The sequence below is a fragment of the Falco rusticolus genome, chromosome 2 (assembly GCF_015220075.1).
Source record: "Falco rusticolus isolate bFalRus1 chromosome 2, bFalRus1.pri, whole genome shotgun sequence".
Classification (NCBI taxonomy): domain Eukaryota; kingdom Metazoa; phylum Chordata; class Aves; order Falconiformes; family Falconidae; genus Falco; species Falco rusticolus.
Window position 1 is genome coordinate 96,359,089 of NC_051188.1, and position 16,978 is coordinate 96,376,066.

At 41.8% G+C, this 16,978-nt stretch overlaps 1 protein-coding gene across 1 annotated transcript; it reads left to right on the plus strand.

The window, feature by feature from the left end:
• Positions 1-1,529: 1,529 nt before the first annotated feature.
• GPR143 (G protein-coupled receptor 143) lies at positions 1,530-16,063 on the plus strand. Its single transcript, XM_037378497.1, has 8 exons — positions 1,530-2,194; positions 3,879-3,988; positions 6,984-7,078; positions 8,408-8,500; positions 9,029-9,138; positions 10,445-10,553; positions 13,872-13,989; positions 15,413-16,063. The coding sequence occupies exons 1-8, from the start codon at positions 1,885-1,887 to the stop codon at positions 15,710-15,712; spliced, it is 1,245 nt and encodes a 414-aa protein (XP_037234394.1). The 5' UTR covers positions 1,530-1,884; the 3' UTR covers positions 15,713-16,063.
• Positions 16,064-16,978: the final 915 nt, after the last annotated feature.

The window sequence follows — 16,978 nt, forward strand, 5'->3', positions numbered from 1 at the left end:
AACTCGACGCACTGCTGCTGTAGTGGAGGTGAAATAAAGTCTGAGGATTTCCAGCCTTGTACTGACAACAGAGCCTTGTATTGACAACACGGCGTAGGTATTTTCCTTTACCTCAACAAGAGTTTGTATTTCTGGAGCAGGGCAATCTGGTTCTCAGTCTTGCTGTCCCAGGTATGTTTTTTGTATACACGGCAGTAACAAAAACTTAGGATTGCCGCATCCTGTCTTCATGTGTGGAGCAGGGCAATCTCTTTATGCTGGAAAGCAGCAAAAGCATTCAGCAAAAACATTCGGCTTCAAACTCAGCTGCCTGCATTTCAGAGTCTTTGATGATGTGTATGCCTAAGTTCCCATTATAGTCACTGGAGCCTACTCAGCCCACCATGTGCATTTATCTTAGGAAGAGCTGAACAGCTCTCTAGACTAAGCCTAGCCTCTAAGCTTAGCTGCCTAAGATCTCAGTGGGCTATAACGGGAGTCCAGACACCTTGCTGATGTATGGACACCTGCGTGTAGGAGTCTGAATCTGCGAGCTGACATCCTGCACTTCAGGTGACGTAGGCTGGGTGCACGCATGATGTCCTGCACCTGGAGGTTGCACAGCCCCACCAGCAGTCAGCAGGCTGATGAGCTTCGTGGGGTTCATTCTTGTGCTGGGATCAAGGGTGTAAGCTATCCTGTGTAATGAAGAACTCGGCAGGTACCGTTGTACTGAGGACTGGCAGCTGTTTTCTCTACGCAGAGCAAACATACTGGCTGAAGCCTCTGTGTTTTATAACCCCTGCACGCAAAACATCCCACTGTCGTTCATCAGGCCTTCATAACTTCTGCTAAAAAAATAAACTGGGTCATTAGGAAAAAGAAAAGGAATAAAAAAATAGGTCACTTGTTCTTATAAGGACTAATGATAAACTCCATGACTGTATTATTTAACATCCAGTTCACTTTAAGTCTGTTGGCAATGCTCCCTCCTGCATTTCCTGAATGTGTTCCTACAAACAAGTTTTCTGGAGGGGTGAGGGCTGACACAGGGAGTTTGAAAGTCGGCTGAGAGGGGAGAATTATTTTTTGTATTTTTGATTGTATTTGTTGCTGTGTCTAATAGGACCCCTGACTTAAAAGGCATTGTCTAGCTTATAAAGTAAGAGCAAATATTACAGGTCAAGTTCCTGTCTTTATATTAAACCCTTACCAAATTTTTAAAAAATGAAAATATTCCTGAGAAATCAAAAGTCCTGGAATGTTCCATGTCAAGCTGATTCAACACAGAGAGTACAGACTAAAGAGAAGACTTTTTGTGCTTGCAGTTTAAATACAATGAGTTTAATATTGTCTTCCTAAATGTAATCTCTTTCTACAGTGAAAGGATATCGTGTTTCTAATTTTAATTACAGAGGTCGGTGGGTTGGATCACTAAAATTAGAGATTTGGGTTAGGGTGTGGATTTATATCCCTGCTCCTCCCTGTAAAAGCCGGGACTGCTTGTGTCTGGACTCATCTTTTCAATTAATTTGCAGTAATTAAAGGGTGCTGTGTGGGATGGGGCTAAAGAGAAACACAATTAAAATGTAATGCTTCTCCTCTGGTATCTGCATCCTTATTTATTTTAAATCATCTTCAGTGCTCTGATGAGTTTAAGTCTTCCTGTATCACACACTGTGCAAGCAGAAATATTTGAGTGAACTGTTGCCAATGGCTCTGAGCAAGCATGGGGCATGTTTCAGATTACACTGTGTTTTCTTGTTCGGATCCGATCTCCTTGCTAGGAGAGGCTGAGAAAAGCAGCTCTAGGGGATTTACTTCTAGCAGCAGCAGCAGCACATGATCCATCAATCGCGTGATTCTCACCGCCAAGGACTAATGGGGAGGGTGAAGAAAAAGTGAATGCTTCCTTGGGGAAGCAACAGCATTTTCTTCTCTTGTGGGGCCCCTCTACCAGCTGGACACTTCATGGCTTCTCCCAGGTTAGAAACCTACTGCTGCCCAAACCGGGATGCAGCTACCCAGCTAGTGATGAACTTCCAGCCTGAAGTCTTCTGCAGCGTTTGCATTGGCAGTGCCTCCATCAGTCTGCTACTGACCATCCTGCAGCTCCTGCCAAAGAAGGGACAGAGCCTGAGGAAGATGCCCAAAGCCTCCTCCTCTTCCACCATCCTTCTCCTTATCTCCATTTGTGACATCCTTGGTGGCTTAGGTAAGCGCTGGTTTGATGTCCCTCGCCCTTGCTCTAGCAGACTTCTGCTGCCCTGAGGTACCAAGGCCAAATGAAGCTGGTGAGTGAACAATGGAGATTTCTGAGGGAAACATGCTGTATGTATTCACAGGAAGATTTGGGCTAAGTGAGATCAGAAAATGATGGGCTTTTGGGGGAGAAAGGTCTTGTTTAATAGTTTTATTTTAGAACTAAAAGCTCTTGACAAATCTACCCCCAAATCCTTGCTTTAAAACAAATTAAAATCCAGAACCAGTGGCTGGTTCTCCAAGTAAGGCAGGAAAGTGGAGGCTAGGCAGCAGATTTAAAACTGAAGCTGACATCAAACACTTAGCCAGTCCTTAGGACTACATTTGAAAAACAGTTCCTGTATGTCTTTAAATCCTCTCAGACCAAGTTTGCCATCTTGTTCATGTGCCAGCCACTTCTCTGGGCACATCACGTTGACAGCAAATGATTTTGAATTGCAGCTGTACACAGACCATGCTGGACACAGGCTTTTGAAACGCGAGCGAAGCTCCCTTATCAAGGGCAACCTGCTTCCCGGCCCCCGGCTGATAGGCTGGAGGAATAAAACATTAAAGGATAAAACAAAACTCACGAGTCAAAATGGAACTAATGTGTCTAAATCTTTCCCGTCAGTCTATGGCATTTACTGCCAAATTAGGTATACATTATCATGACACATGCTATGAAAATACAGGATGAGTTTGTTTCTACAATAACATTTTTTCTCTCCCATTAGATAATAGAAGTAGTGCTGTTGTGTAAGTCTCTCTCGCTGCCTGGGGGAGAGTGGGATTTCAGGTCTTTTCTTCTTTCATACCTAGCCGCATTTTCTCATGGTACATAAGTACCAATATTAAAACAAACGATAGAGCGGGAAATAAAGAAAGAGATACAGAAAAACATGTGTGCATTCACCTGGAAAAGGTCCTTTCAGATGAGGCCAGCAATCAATAAAGTTATTTTTTTCCCTTTCACTGGCAAACTTGAACTATTTATTCATTATTGTCTTTTAAATAGACTCACTTTGGTGGTGGTGGGGAACCGTTCTCTCTTGGTGGGAAACCTGATGGTTTTGTTCTGCTGTATGGTGGCGCTTTAATGCCTATTTCAAGCAAACTCAGAAAATCTCACTAACAAACAGCAAGTTCATTTTAAAAAAAGGGTATTGTTCTGATTCCAAAGCCCTGCTTTATTCAGTCCTGTGACAGAGAGGAAAAGAGCTGCTTGTAAAAATCAAGACAGTGAAAAGTGGGAAATAACTTTTCCCTGCAAGGAGGGATTATAGAGAAATGAACATTAGTGTATGAATAAATGCTGATAAAATTATAAAGAGCCAGTTACTGTTTTATGTCAGTCTGTTAAAGGCTACTCATTTTATTTTAGGGAAGTATGTGACAATATCTGTAAGTAAGTGAGATTTTAATGGACATAATATTTCAAGTCCCAGCAGCTTCTGCCTCTTGGGGCTACTTTCCCTGAGTGATTACACCAGCGTTTAAATAGCAGAGTTCTCCCTGCGGTGCTCCTCTGCAGCCATACCCTTCTTGTGGGTGCACAAAATCTGGGCTGCCATGTGAAATATGTGGCTGGGGAGAAGCATGTGACTCAAATCATGCCAACAGATTCAAAGCATTAATACATTTTTTTTTTTCTTTAGGTATGATCTTCAGGTCAAGTGTATGGCTAGGCTTCCCAGGCTTCATAGCTAACATTTCTGTGGTGAATGGGACTGATGTGTGGCCTTCTGCTTTCTGTGTGGGGAGCGCGGTAGGTACAGAGATAGTCTCCCCTTCTTCCTGTTCCCGGTTGACAGTCCTTCTGTGTGGGGAATCTGAAAGGCAAACCACTGTGTCCGAAAGAAAAATGGGCTGTGAGTCAGAGCCTGCGTATGATGGTTTCAGCCTCTGCCACACCCTGCGAGTGCGTTCATGCTCCCTCTGAAAGCCTGGATCAGGGCGGGCAGGGTGCTGGATGCTGCTGGGTGTGTGTGAGGACACAGGGCAGCGTGGGTCAGACTGGTCCCAAGCATTTTGTAGTACTCGCTCGTCGCAGGAGTCCTGGGCTAGTGGGTGACACATCTGTACTGCAGCCAGGGATATGGAGGCATAAGGGTATAGACATTCCCGGATGGGCTGGAAGCCACTGGTTTGATTTGTGCTGGCACAGCATCGCCAATGCCTCGATGGCTCCATCGCACCCATAGCACAAGGGTATCTGCCTACTTTCTCCAGAAGAAATTACAGCCCGTGCGGTGGCAGTGGGGACCAACGGAAACCAGCAACTCGGGGAGCTCAAATTAGCTTTTGCAGTGTGAGGAGGTGTGTTTTAGGCACAGAGGGACTGCACAATAAATATTGCCAAAGACGGAAAGCTGCTGGCAAAAGGTGTCCCTGCCACGTAGGATTACAGCTCAGATTGGTGCTTATGTGGGCATTCAATGACTGCATCTGGCCAAGTCTAATTAAGTATCTTCTGGATTAAAATGCAAGAATAAGAAAATGTAAATGTATTCCAAAAGTGCAGGTTAAAACTCAGTTTCAAATATTACAATCACGGTACTGTATGAGACATATAATTTGAGTTTACTGTACAAGAAAAAAGGCCATACTGTTTACCAAAACATGGAGAACAATAAGATAGACCATCACTTTACCCAAATTTAATAGAAATGTACGGTGCCCAATGAATTAATTAATGCATAAACAATAATTAGTGTTAGCTTTACAATTCCAGGTTTACAATATAGAAGAAGGTATGCTGCACGCAAAAAAATTATTCATCTCCAGTACTTTTTAAATAAAACAGCATGTGCCAAATCAAACTCACTGTACCTTGTATGCCTATACAATGACAATTTCAGACACGATAGTGTTGTGCCATAGAAGTTGTATGCATCTGTCGATTCTCAATTCCATGGTACATGTTTAAGTTTTGCTTATTCGATGCGAATAATGATTTTTTTCTTTGAGGAAGAGGAAACCACCAACATCAATATCCTGTAGCAAGAACATCCTATTAAAAAACCTCACATTTCCCTATGTCTTAAATTTCCCTTTCTAACTTTTATCACAAACCCCAATATTTTTAAACAGTGACAAAATACTGTATGCAGACTGTTCGTTTTTCACTTGGATCTCAGGTTAGATGGTGAGCAGCATAGTGGTCTACCACAATTTTTATTTTGCCTTTCTTGGGCTCCAGCAGAGTGGTGTAATTTGAGTCATTTGCTAAATTTAGTTTTAATTATACTGGAATGAAAAATAACTCTCCTTCTACTCACTTCCCTTAACATATTCTTGTGTGAGTTCATAAACTGTTTCTGATTCTATTTTATTTTTCTTTAAGTACTGTTGGTTTATTTCACTTAACCACAAGCCAATACAAACTCCAAATAGTGAGGCCTTTAGGCATCTCCTTTGAATAACACCCTCTGATGTGCAGAGGGGTACCCTCTCAGGCACTGTAGCAAGATGTGTCATTTTGCTGAACGGTGAGATAGCATATGAAGATTTTAGTTTTAAGTGCGTCTGATTTATATTATTTTTGGAGACAGTCCTGTCTGTGTTGGACTTTCTGTGTGGAAAGACCCTGCAGTTTATTTTTGTATGCGTGTGTATGTGTAGTAAACTGTGCATTTTTCAACTGCAGGAAATGTGTAAAAGTGCAGAAGTTACTGTACTAAAAAAAAGTTACATGCTGAGTGCTGTGGGTAAAGTGCATGAGAAGGAAGACTGGAGTTTTATTTTCTGGCTCCTGTGCACTAGGAAAATGTCGTGGTGTTTGAATTAAAGAGTGAATAATTCATGCTGCAAATGACTAGAAGGAGGTTCTACACCCATGGTGAAAGGAAATATTCCTCAGCTTGTTTTGCATTTTGGAGGAAGGAATGGTAGATCTCTATTCACTGACATTTGGCTCAGTAACAAGTATGTTGGTTTCCAGCTGTAAAATGATGCTACTATGGTGCCGTGGTAAAGGATATTCAGATAAGAACTGAAAGAAGGCTTGGAGGGAAGGTAATTTGAATATTAAAATAGTTCCAGACTATTACAAAGAGCCAGCTCCTATGGGGAAGAAAATTGGAATTTATCAACAGTGGCAAAGAAAATTCACTTATCTTACATAGGCTCATGGGAAAAATGCATAGGGTCAGCCCATGAACACTGTGGAATTTAACTTGACTTGAACCTGTTTCCTTTGGATAGTTTTTGAAGAAATCAGTCAGGGAGTTCAGGATAGATAATTTTCCCAGAGGGTGAGTGATATTCTTGTTAATAACTTTTTTTCTTAATAAGCATTCCCTGAATTGGATTCTTGTGCATGGAGAAAACGCCGGTCACATGCAGAACCCATGATACACAGGCACACTGTGGTGATGCCTGGCCTCAGTTATATTTTCATGCCTCAGCTACTGAGTAACCACTAAAATTTTAACCTAAAATTAAAACATCCTCAATATAAATTTCTTCAGGCTTCACTCACAATACTGAGGATTAGGACTGGAGAGGTAAATAACAGAACAGGTTTTCAAAGCAACAGAGTAAGCTGTGAAAGCAAATGCTGTTCAGTTCACTTATGACTTGACCCGCTGGCTACAGCAATGCTGTTCCTGTGAGTTTGAGTAAGATTTCATACTTTATAATGTCAGCTGAAAATACACACATTTAAAGAACAAATCACGAGGCTAAAGGTTTGTGTCCCCTCCCTGTCCCCAGTGGTACTTGAGAAGCAGCTGTGACATTTGGCATTTTTCTCCCTGCAGATGTGGATCCAGCTATTATATAGCTCTGGCTTCTGGTGGTTGTTTTGCTATGCCGTTGATTCTTACTTGGTAGTAAGAAGATCAGCTGGACTGAGGTACCAGAGTTAAAGCTCTGCATTCATTATTTTCCTTCCAACACTGTATGTCCCTGTTTGTCTGCAACTATCTAAGTGTGTAAGTGAAGCTTGTACAAACACCTGATGTTCATGTGGTTACCGGGTAATGATATGGATAAGTGGTGTGCTAAGTGTTTAAATTGCGAGGGCAGTGCTCTGTTTATGTTCAAATGGAATTTAAATGTAACTGAATTCATTTAACCTTGGAAAAATAGGGAGCAGATTGGGCCCTGTAAACTTTATTGCAGTGAGATAACTATTTCTGTCCCTATTCCGTACCTGAAATTGATTCTTGTGGCAAAAAAAAAAGTGTTATCCTGAAAGTAAAAAAGTGGGAGAGGGAAAGTGCTGAATTTCATACAGGTTTGGTTTTTTTTCTCAGATTTTCTATTATATCCACTTCTCAGTGTCATCATTATTATGCTTCTGATCACATTTGTAAAGTTTTTAAGAACAATATGTATTTACTATACATTTTTCTGCAACACCTGTAACAGAAGAAACTTAACACTTTGGAAAGTACCGTGCTTTAATGCCACACAGAAAATATGAGTTGTTTCTAAATTGGTTGTTACATGTGCAAAATGACCCTCAGTTGTTACTGCTAAACAAGGAATTATGTGACTTTGTTCCTGGACAGTATTGAGCATTCGGGTCCTGGAGACATGGCTCACCTCACAGATGTTATCAAAATGGGGATCTTTGAATTATCTTCAGTTTGTGGAGGATAAACCTGATTTTGTGAAGTCCCATAGTTCCAGTCTGAAACGACTGGGCCTTACCTCCTTGCTCCATCCCTGTTAACCAAAAAAATCATGTGTATTTGGGATTGACTCTAAGTTCAGAGCGAACAAAAGACTTTCTACACACAGAGATCTGAATCTCCCGAAGATGGGAGCAGTATTCAACTCTGAAAGTTAAACATCATTCTCTGCAGGTTACAGAAGGGTTGATTATTTGACTGTTTAGCTCCATTCTTAAGTTTTAATCTAATTTTCTCTCTGCAGGAGAAATTAAGGGTGTAGGGGTTCCTTCTGGAGATTTGGGGATAAGAGAAAGGCTTTCTATCCTACAGGCTGGAGGACACAGGACTTCTGTGTGCAAGCCTGAACAACTGCTTTGGCTCATCCCTTTTCTGAAGCCACCCCCACCCCCCATTTCCTTAGTGTAACGTACCGCCAGTGTTGCTCTGCACCATTTCATAAACTGTAAAGCTCTGTTTCAGTCAGGGTCCTATTTTTATGTTGCAACGTGGAAAGTGTAAGGTTTGGTATCTTTAATTGTGCCTGTCCTGCTTGGTGCCTGCAGTACGATTGTGCTGTACCACATGATGACATGGGGCCTTGCGGTGATGCTCTGCGTGGAGGGAATCACACTGCTTTACTACCCTTCTCTCTCCAGGTAAGCAGGGCTCTGCGAACAGACTGTGAAATCATAGCACTCTCTGGTCATTTGAATGTCTTTTGGTCAGCTTTAGAGACAGCTATCCAAATGTTGAGCTTTTTTGATCTTTGACAAATGTGTCCCACTGAGTCAGTGGAGTATTCTAGAAATACCTGCCTGGGTTTCAGGGGGCCCTGAAGAAACGTGCCAGACAACGCAGGCACTTGGACATGCTGCAGGGCTGTGATACACCTTCTGCTATGAGCCACTGTTCTCCCACTCCTGGTTTTAGCTTTGTATTTGTTCCTTGAAATTTGAAAAAAATGCACAGACAGTGCATGTTAAAAAATCAACTTTGTCTGCCATGTGAACTGGTGGTGAGGGTCTGTGAATTAAAAGTTTCACATCTGTTTGCTTCTTTTTTTTTTCTTTTCTTTTTTTTTTTTTTTTAAAGGTAAAGGTGACATAGATAGAATAGCCAGAACTGTCAGCTATTGCGGGGGGTGGAGAGGGAGGGAAGCATAAACTGTTAATGATTTCTCTCAGCTGTGAAGATGGCTTGGAGCATGCAATCCCACATTACATCACAACCTATGCCCCACTCCTGCTAGTCCTGGTGGTCAACCCAATCCTGTTTAGGAGGACAGTGTCAGCAGGTATGTTCCCAGTGGCCAGCATCAATCAATATGTGTTATTGAGCAAGTGACAATACTGTAAAAAGTCATGCCTGTGTATTCAGTGGTGTGGCATAGCTCCTCATTAAATCATAAAGATACAGCAAAGGGTGGGAGGAATTTGCCTGTTGAAATGAAGATACCATCTTAATGGGAAATTTGCCCTAGAGACACACTCTGATGACATCTTCAAGCTATGCTGTTATAAACCTCTACTACAGATTGGCAAAGTTGTTTCTATGTTACTAAGTTACTCTTAATTTGAAGTATTTGAGGCAGTGTATAGTGGATGCTTAACTCTACTGTAGTATTGGTACCAACCTGGACTTTGGAATGTAATGTCTTCTGGTTTAAAGAGAATATTGGTGAGAGCTAAAAAACCTAATAAAATCTGATCGGAATTTTGTCACTCCTGATTCTGACATTATGAAACAAATGGGAATTGTACACAACTCAGATGGGATCCTGAAGTTCCCATCTATTTTATTATCCAGTGCTTTGAAGAAATGAGACTGAAAAAAGCCACAGATTCAATGCATTCTTTGCATGGAATATTACTGGTGCTAGATGTTTGCTGTACCTGAATTCATACATACCATCTACACACTGAATATATAAAAACAGCAACAGAAGACCTTGCATTCTCAGTTCAGTCTCCATCCCATCTATCCTGCATCCCTCAGTGATACTAATTTTCAAAAGAACAGTTGTTCCTTTAAAAAGTTGCTCATTTTATGGGAAAATACACTGAGTATATTTGTCTTTGTGCATATGTATATCCCTTGTCATAGCTGAACAGCATGTGGCATAACTGTCTATTTTTGCTGACATTACACCTTCAAGTTTTAGAGGTGTAGCCAATGCTGTGTCAAGTGCACAATGCATTATAATGTGCATGATAGGATAGTCTGTATTCTATTTTAGTCTAAACGCATAATAAATATATCACGGTATGACACATTACCTAGAAGTTTTAACTACCGCCTTTTGTTATAAAATAAAAGTATGTTGACCATACTATTTTCTATTTTCAGTGGGACTGAGCGAATGAAAAACACTAGTGGAATATCACTCCTTTTAGGAATCCATAATGAGTGTACTTCTTTCCCTTTGGTATTAGGCTATATGTGAGATTCCTTGATGATGGTCCTTCCAGCTTCTGAACTGCTGCTGGAGGCAAATCCATCTGTTCCTCTGTTCCCTCTTCACGGACATCTATCTTCTAGTCCTTGTGCCTATAACTAACAAAATACACATATATTAATGAACATAATTGTATACTTTCCAGTTGCCTCCTTGCTGAAAGGGAGACAGGGGATTTACACAGAGAACGAAAGACGTCTGGGGACAGAGATCCAGATCCGCTTCTTCAAAATTATGCTGGTATTCGTTATTTGGTAAGAGGTGCATTTTGTTTTAAACTGCCTTTTTCCCAGTTGGAGAGGGTCAGGGACAAGAATAGAGTCTAACAGGTTGCTTCATGTGTTTGTCTTTATGCTTGGAAGGGGAGGTGTCTAAGGAAGTAGTTCTAAACTAGCTCACAAAGTAGCTGAATCACTCATGTAGCATCACAAGGCTGCGAGGAAATGATAAAAATGTTTAACCAACAGGAAAACAATAACCCCAAGGAACAATGGCAAAAAACCCCCAACCCAACAACCCAAAAACCAAACTGTGGGCATAGACTAAAGCTGTCTGGAACAGCAGCTCCTCAGCACCGTGGGCTGACAGACAACCTTCTATATGCGAGATTTCTCAGAGCCTCTTGTCACCAAACACATTACTGAAAACCTACAATAAACATGCTTCTAAAACTGGCTTCATGCCCCTGACTATGATTATATAGTACAGCCACCTCTGTGGTCTGCAGATCCCAAGTGTGTGAAAAAAGCATGGCTATTGACTGGAAATACAGGGTTATATGCCGGAAAAGAAATCTCCATATGATTGTGTGTGAAAGTTCTGATAATTTAATCTTTTTTTTTTTTAATATTCTATCTTCCTCCATGAAAATAGTACTTTGGGGTAGGACAGGAAAGAGAGAGGGAGGAGAGGAGGGAAGGAACAAGGGAGGGTACATACCTCATCCCAAAATCCCTGCCCCGCTGCTCCAGCAGTACCATTCAGCATGAAAGATTATGGATTGGCAACTGGAACTGGAGGCACTAGATGTACACGGCAAAAACGAGCTGAAATAGGGCCTGCTTTTGGAGAAAACAGTTTTTACTGCAATTTCACAATTATCACACAGCAATAAAGGCACCAGAAGGAGTGGTGAGCCACTTGACAAAGGCCTGTGCAATGACCGAGCAAGAGGCAGTCACTACTGTGAAGTGTTTACTACATATGTGGGTAGCACAAGCAACAGTGGGAGGAAGAAAATGGTCCGGGAGCAGCTAACTTACTTGCCAAAACTTAACAGTCTTTACTACTACACAACTTTTTTATACACAGGCTCATCAATGCACGTTGCATTGCTTTAAAAGGCTGAGCAGGGAGAAAGACTGCCGTTTCCTCTTCTCCTGGCTGCTGTATACTGGAGTGCTCTGGAGGGATTTTATTATCTTTTTTTGAGGAATAACAGAGTGCACTTGGCTTGGGAGAGAGGTTTCTAGTGCAAAGGGTGGGGTAGCCAGCAGGGGAGGGGATGAGAAACAGCAGTGAAGGATTCTGCAGCATGGCTTCCTGGAAACTGCTGAAATGAGGAGCAGAGGTTTAGCCAAGCTTCCAGGGCTGTGAAAAGAAAAAGCCCAGAGGCACCACAGAAATGCGTTGCAACCTAAGGAATGGTGGCCAGCTTGCTGGTCTAGGAGCAGGAAGGAAAGAAAGGACCAATTCCTCATGGACGCAGTGGAGACATTTGTATATTTCCATTCTGCCTCATTCTGGATTTTCCTATTAAGAAAAGAATCACAGCTCTAGTTTTGGATTTTGTTCTCCTAATAAAACATCAGCTTTAGAGTATAAAAACACTAAAAAGTTACTGTAGGGAAAGACTGAGGCAGTCCCATTTCTGAAGCTTGGGGAAGATTCCCTTCCATCCTAGAAGTCGAATATGAGATGAGTTAATCAAAGACAGCAGGTTGGGGGAACGTGGGGTAGAAGAGGTGCCTGCAGATTTGGGAGGAGAGAGCAGGAGGTTTTACATTGTGATAAAAATATAATTGCAGGAAGGACATATATAAACCCCTTTAGAAAGCATGACATGGATGCTGATGGTTTCCTTTCTGAAGCTTCAGTAGAACTATAAAGAAATGCTGGTCCAGCTGTTTAGAAGTCATAAGGAATTACAGCTGTTTGTGATAACCTTTATTTAGTATAAAATACCCTCAGTATCTTTTACAGAATGAATCTTGATGATGCTCATTCTTGTTTGGAAACAGAAATTTCGTTTATTCCAAATATTTGATAGCATTTTAAGGGTTTTTAACTCAAATTTTGTTTTATTTTATAGTTTTTTAATGCACAGTTTGAAAGTCTGCTGTAATCTAACCCTGAAATTCTAACTCCAGCTGGAGTTGCTGCACCCTTTTACAACATGTATGCATATATTTGGTTTCTGTACCTGTGAGCACTGCCCTTTTGAGATACAAGTGAAAGAAGTCAGCATGTATGAGGTTCCACAAGGAGAAGTGCCGGGTCCTGCACCTGGGTCACACCAGCCCCACACAACGCTACAGGCCTGGGGCAGAGCGGCGGGGAAGTGCCTGGTGGGAAAGGCCCTGGGGGTGCTGGCTGGCGCCGGCTGAACATGAGCCAGCAGTGTGCCCAGGTGGCCCAGAAGGCCAACAGCATCCTGGCTTGTACCACAAACAGTGTGGCCAGCAGGACCAGGGGTGTGATCGCCCCCCTGTACTCGGCACTGGTGAGGCTGCACCTCCAACGCTGTGTTCAGAGTTGGGCCCCTCACTGCAAGAGGGACACTGAGGTGCTGGAGCGTGTCCAGAGACGGGCAACGGGGCTGGGGAAGGGTCTGGAGCACAAGTCTTCTGAGGAGCAGCTGAGGGAACTGGGGTTGTTTAGCCTGGAGAGGAGGAGGCTCAGGGGGGACCTTATCGCTCTCCACAGCTACCTGACAGGAGGTTTCAGGCAGGTGGGGGTCGGTCTCTTCTCCCAGATAACAAGTGACAGGACAAGAAGAAAATGCCTCAGGTTACACCAGGGGATGTTTAGATTGGATATCAGGAACGGTTTCTTCACTGAAAGGGTGGTGAAGCATTGGAACAGGCTGCCCAGGGAGGTGACTGAGTCACCATCCCTGGAGGTGTTTAAAAAACATGTAGAAGTGGTGCTTGGTGACATGGTTTAGTGATGGACTTGGCAGTTCTGGGTTAATGGTTGGACTTGATCTTTTCCAACCTAAATGATTCTATGATCCCATTATGGATCACAGCTGTTTATCATCTCAATTTTATCCTACAGTTTACTATTCTGCAGTAAGCTCAAATGATCAAGTTGTTTTGTTTTGTTTTGTTTTTTTGTTATGATGTTTTCTTTGTCTAGGATTTCTTTGTGTAGTAGGTAAGTGTCTGCTTTTTGATCATGATCTCAGAGACCTACTGGTGCCTTCAGATTGAGACTCAACATTAAAAAAAATCTCACTCTCCTTATTAGTGTTCCTAATTTCTATAATTTGAAGGTAAAACATATTTTATATATAGATACACACACACACATATATATAACTCTCGCCTTCTTCTTTAATCCCACAATAGCTGGTCATCCAATATCATCAACGAGAGCCTTCTGTTCTATCTCGAAATGCAGCCAGATATCAATGACATGCCCCTGAAAAACATCAGAAGTGCTGCACTGATCACATGGATTATAATGGTAGGTCAGCTGTGACATTGCTTAGTTTTAGAAATCACTTTTATAAGGCTAGTGAAACAGCACCAGTGTAGTGTGTGGTTTGTGATTTTGGGGGATATAAACACTATGAAAATCAAGGAAGAAAAGCAGAAAGTAAGAGAGAGGTAGGAGCCATTACTGGGAGTGCTTTTCTCATATAACCCTCACCAAAAATGTACCAGAGGCCAACCTTTTCTCCCATTTACTGGAGTATGCATTCTCTCTGTGATTGCTACAAATGTTAGGATCCAGAACAGACCACTATAATGATTTCTAGTCTAACCTCGCTAACCTCTGCCATAACAAAAACTACAAAGTTTTAGCTCACAATGCTGGAAGGTTCCTCAGTAAAATGGGTAAAATTTTCTGGCAATTCTCTGTTTGTAACTAGGGTTTTCTTTATTATAGAGAATAATTGCATCTTATATCATGACATTTGGATAATTATTTGGGGAAAAATACACGAAAAATCTTGAAAGCAATGCAGCAAAAAATAACTGTAAGATGCTGACCTCTTCCTGTACCCTATCCTCTTTTCTTTTATTGGAGTATTTGTCAAGGGATTTTTCAGAGATAATATTGCAGGTTCCCTTTCCAAGAGAGTTTATTCTGGAGCTGTTAAATACCTGTAAGGCCTAAGCATGCTTTGTGTAGTTAACCCTTGAGCAGTTTTGTACTGAAGGGTTAAGCAATGCAACTTATTTGATACAACCTCCTCCTCTGACGAGAAGTGAACACAGGGACCTTGCTCTTGCCCACCTGGAGTGCAAGAAGTCAGGTCTAGGAACTGAGCTATTTTTTTAATTGGCTGTGAAAATAATTTGCTCTTTTCTCATGAGAGAAATGGAAACAGCTAAAGCTATTTACTTGCCAAGCATCCCACAGCACTGGGAACAGAGACAATTATTTATTTCTTTTTAAATCACATGAGATTTTCTTTTTCAGTGTCTCTCCCCATTTTTCCATCCTGCTTTGATGGACATTTTCACTGGCTCAGGAATCTGCAGCAAATCCAGACATATGCATTCCTGCTATTTCAAAAAACTTGACTGTGTGTGTTAGTGTCTACTCTCATATATTTGACTTGGCTTCTAGTGAAAAAAGTCTAGAGCTTGTGGGGAAAGTTAGAAACGTACCAGGGGACTGACCAGCTACAGTTCATGGTACTTGCTGTTCACTGGGATGGCCTCAGCATATGGGAACAACAGGTCGTGGTGGTATTTCAGTCTGCTTTGTTTGGGCCTGCAATGGGAACAACATATATTTTTATTTGCATGCAAATAGCGTATTTTAAAGACAGCAACCATTCAGCGAAAAGGAAGTTGTTAATGCATGCGAGGGTGTTTTGCTGGAGTTGAAAATGGAGGCTTGCTGGTGTAATTCCAGTTGCACTTCTCTTTCCTAGGGGGTTCTTAATCCAATGCAAGGCTTCCTCTTCACATTAGCTTTTTATGGCTGGACGGGATGGAGAGTGGACCTGAAATGGCGAAAAAGAGAAATACCCTGGGAATCGATGTCCTCATCAACTGTGGGTGAAAATGCCTATCCTTCACCAGTGAACTACCAAAGCAACATCCACGATTCAAAGAAGGCACTGACAACTGACAGCCAGCAGACCGATGAGGCCATAAGCATGTTGTCTGAAGGTAACACTAGCAGTGATGACAGATTGACCAGGAGCTCTCCCATCTACCAGGGCTGGTAGTTTATAGGTGCAGGGTTGGGTCCCACTTCTCACATTGTCAAGACTCATAAAGTCACGTTACTGTGTGAACCGTTGCATACTCTGGAATTAGGTTTGTGCCCAATGGCTTGATGTAATTTCATATAACATGTGTTTGACAGCAAATGAGTGGGTGAGACAGAGATATTCTGGTTTATTTGCCTTATAGGAGATGTGTTAACAGGTATAAAAACCTGATCCTTTTTCAGCAGGAGTATATTTCTGCAAAGGTCTATGTTACTTATGAATCATTTTCATCCATTTTGTTTTAATCTCTCTTGTAACCTCCATATAGTAGAAGAGTCTTTTGTTTAAATAAATGGACTATTAATATGTTGGGGTTTTAAATGTGTTGCCTTGCTTGCCTTGCCCAGCATAAAACCCCTCACCCAGAATTACAGCTCTAGGATTTCTGAGAACACCATTTCCAGCCTTGACACTCTGGTAAAACATTAATGGCAGCAAATTTGACAGAAGCACAAACATTTCCTGTTCGTGTAGAATCTCACTGACATAAGTCTTCTTTTAGCTTGTTTCTGTGAATTTGCGGTTTGGTTTTATCTAGGGAGGTGAAAGGCTTTTTAAAACAAAAAAATCAAGACCAGCCCAGGCTCTATAAACACTTCAGAGTAATAGTTCCAGTTCACTCCTAGTTCAAGCAAAAATAACCCTTCAAACTAGTTTTTAGTATGGATTCAGTTTGATCCTTATATGTACTTGTCTAACACTGTTAGGGGCGGGGGCATTAAGAGAGAACATTTGCAAAAAACACCTCAATGATCTGAGCACTCATCAAAAAACAGAGTAAGTCAAATCTATAGTCCTTTCTCTGAGGTATGCTCTATTTTGTGTCTTCATCTGCTGAACGAGAGATATTAAATCCATTCTCCTTATCTTCTCAGATACACACCTCTTCTGGTGCAGCCCACCAAGTACCTATATCCAAACAATTCCCCAGATTGGTTGAAAGTTAAAAAAAAATATGACCCTGCCTACCCCAGGCTTTTAAGTTCATATCAACAGCAGAAGTAGTGAGATTTAAGTCTGGTTGTGCTGGAAGCTGTTTACAATAGTTCGGTCTGTGGCACAGTGGAAGTGCCTTGAGCCCAGGTAACTGCCCTCCCTTCCTTCAGCCTGCGGCCAGGGCTGGGCATAAACAAAAATCTATTTTTTAAAACCTGTTCATGTCCACTTCCCTGGCTGTCTGCACCTTTCTTTTCCAATCCTGTTCAGTCCCAGCTATTGTAA

Coding starts and splice junctions, on each gene's coding strand:
- GPR143 (XM_037378497.1), top strand. CDS start 1,885: ATGCTTCCTTGGGGAAGCAACAGCATTTTCTTCTCTTGTGGGGCCCCT. Junction 7,079..8,407: donor AGAAGATCAGCTGGACTGAG/GTACCAGAGTTA, acceptor TGGTGCCTGCAG/TACGATTGTGCTGTACCACA. Junction 8,501..9,028: donor TACTACCCTTCTCTCTCCAG/GTAAGCAGGGCT, acceptor GATTTCTCTCAG/CTGTGAAGATGGCTTGGAGC.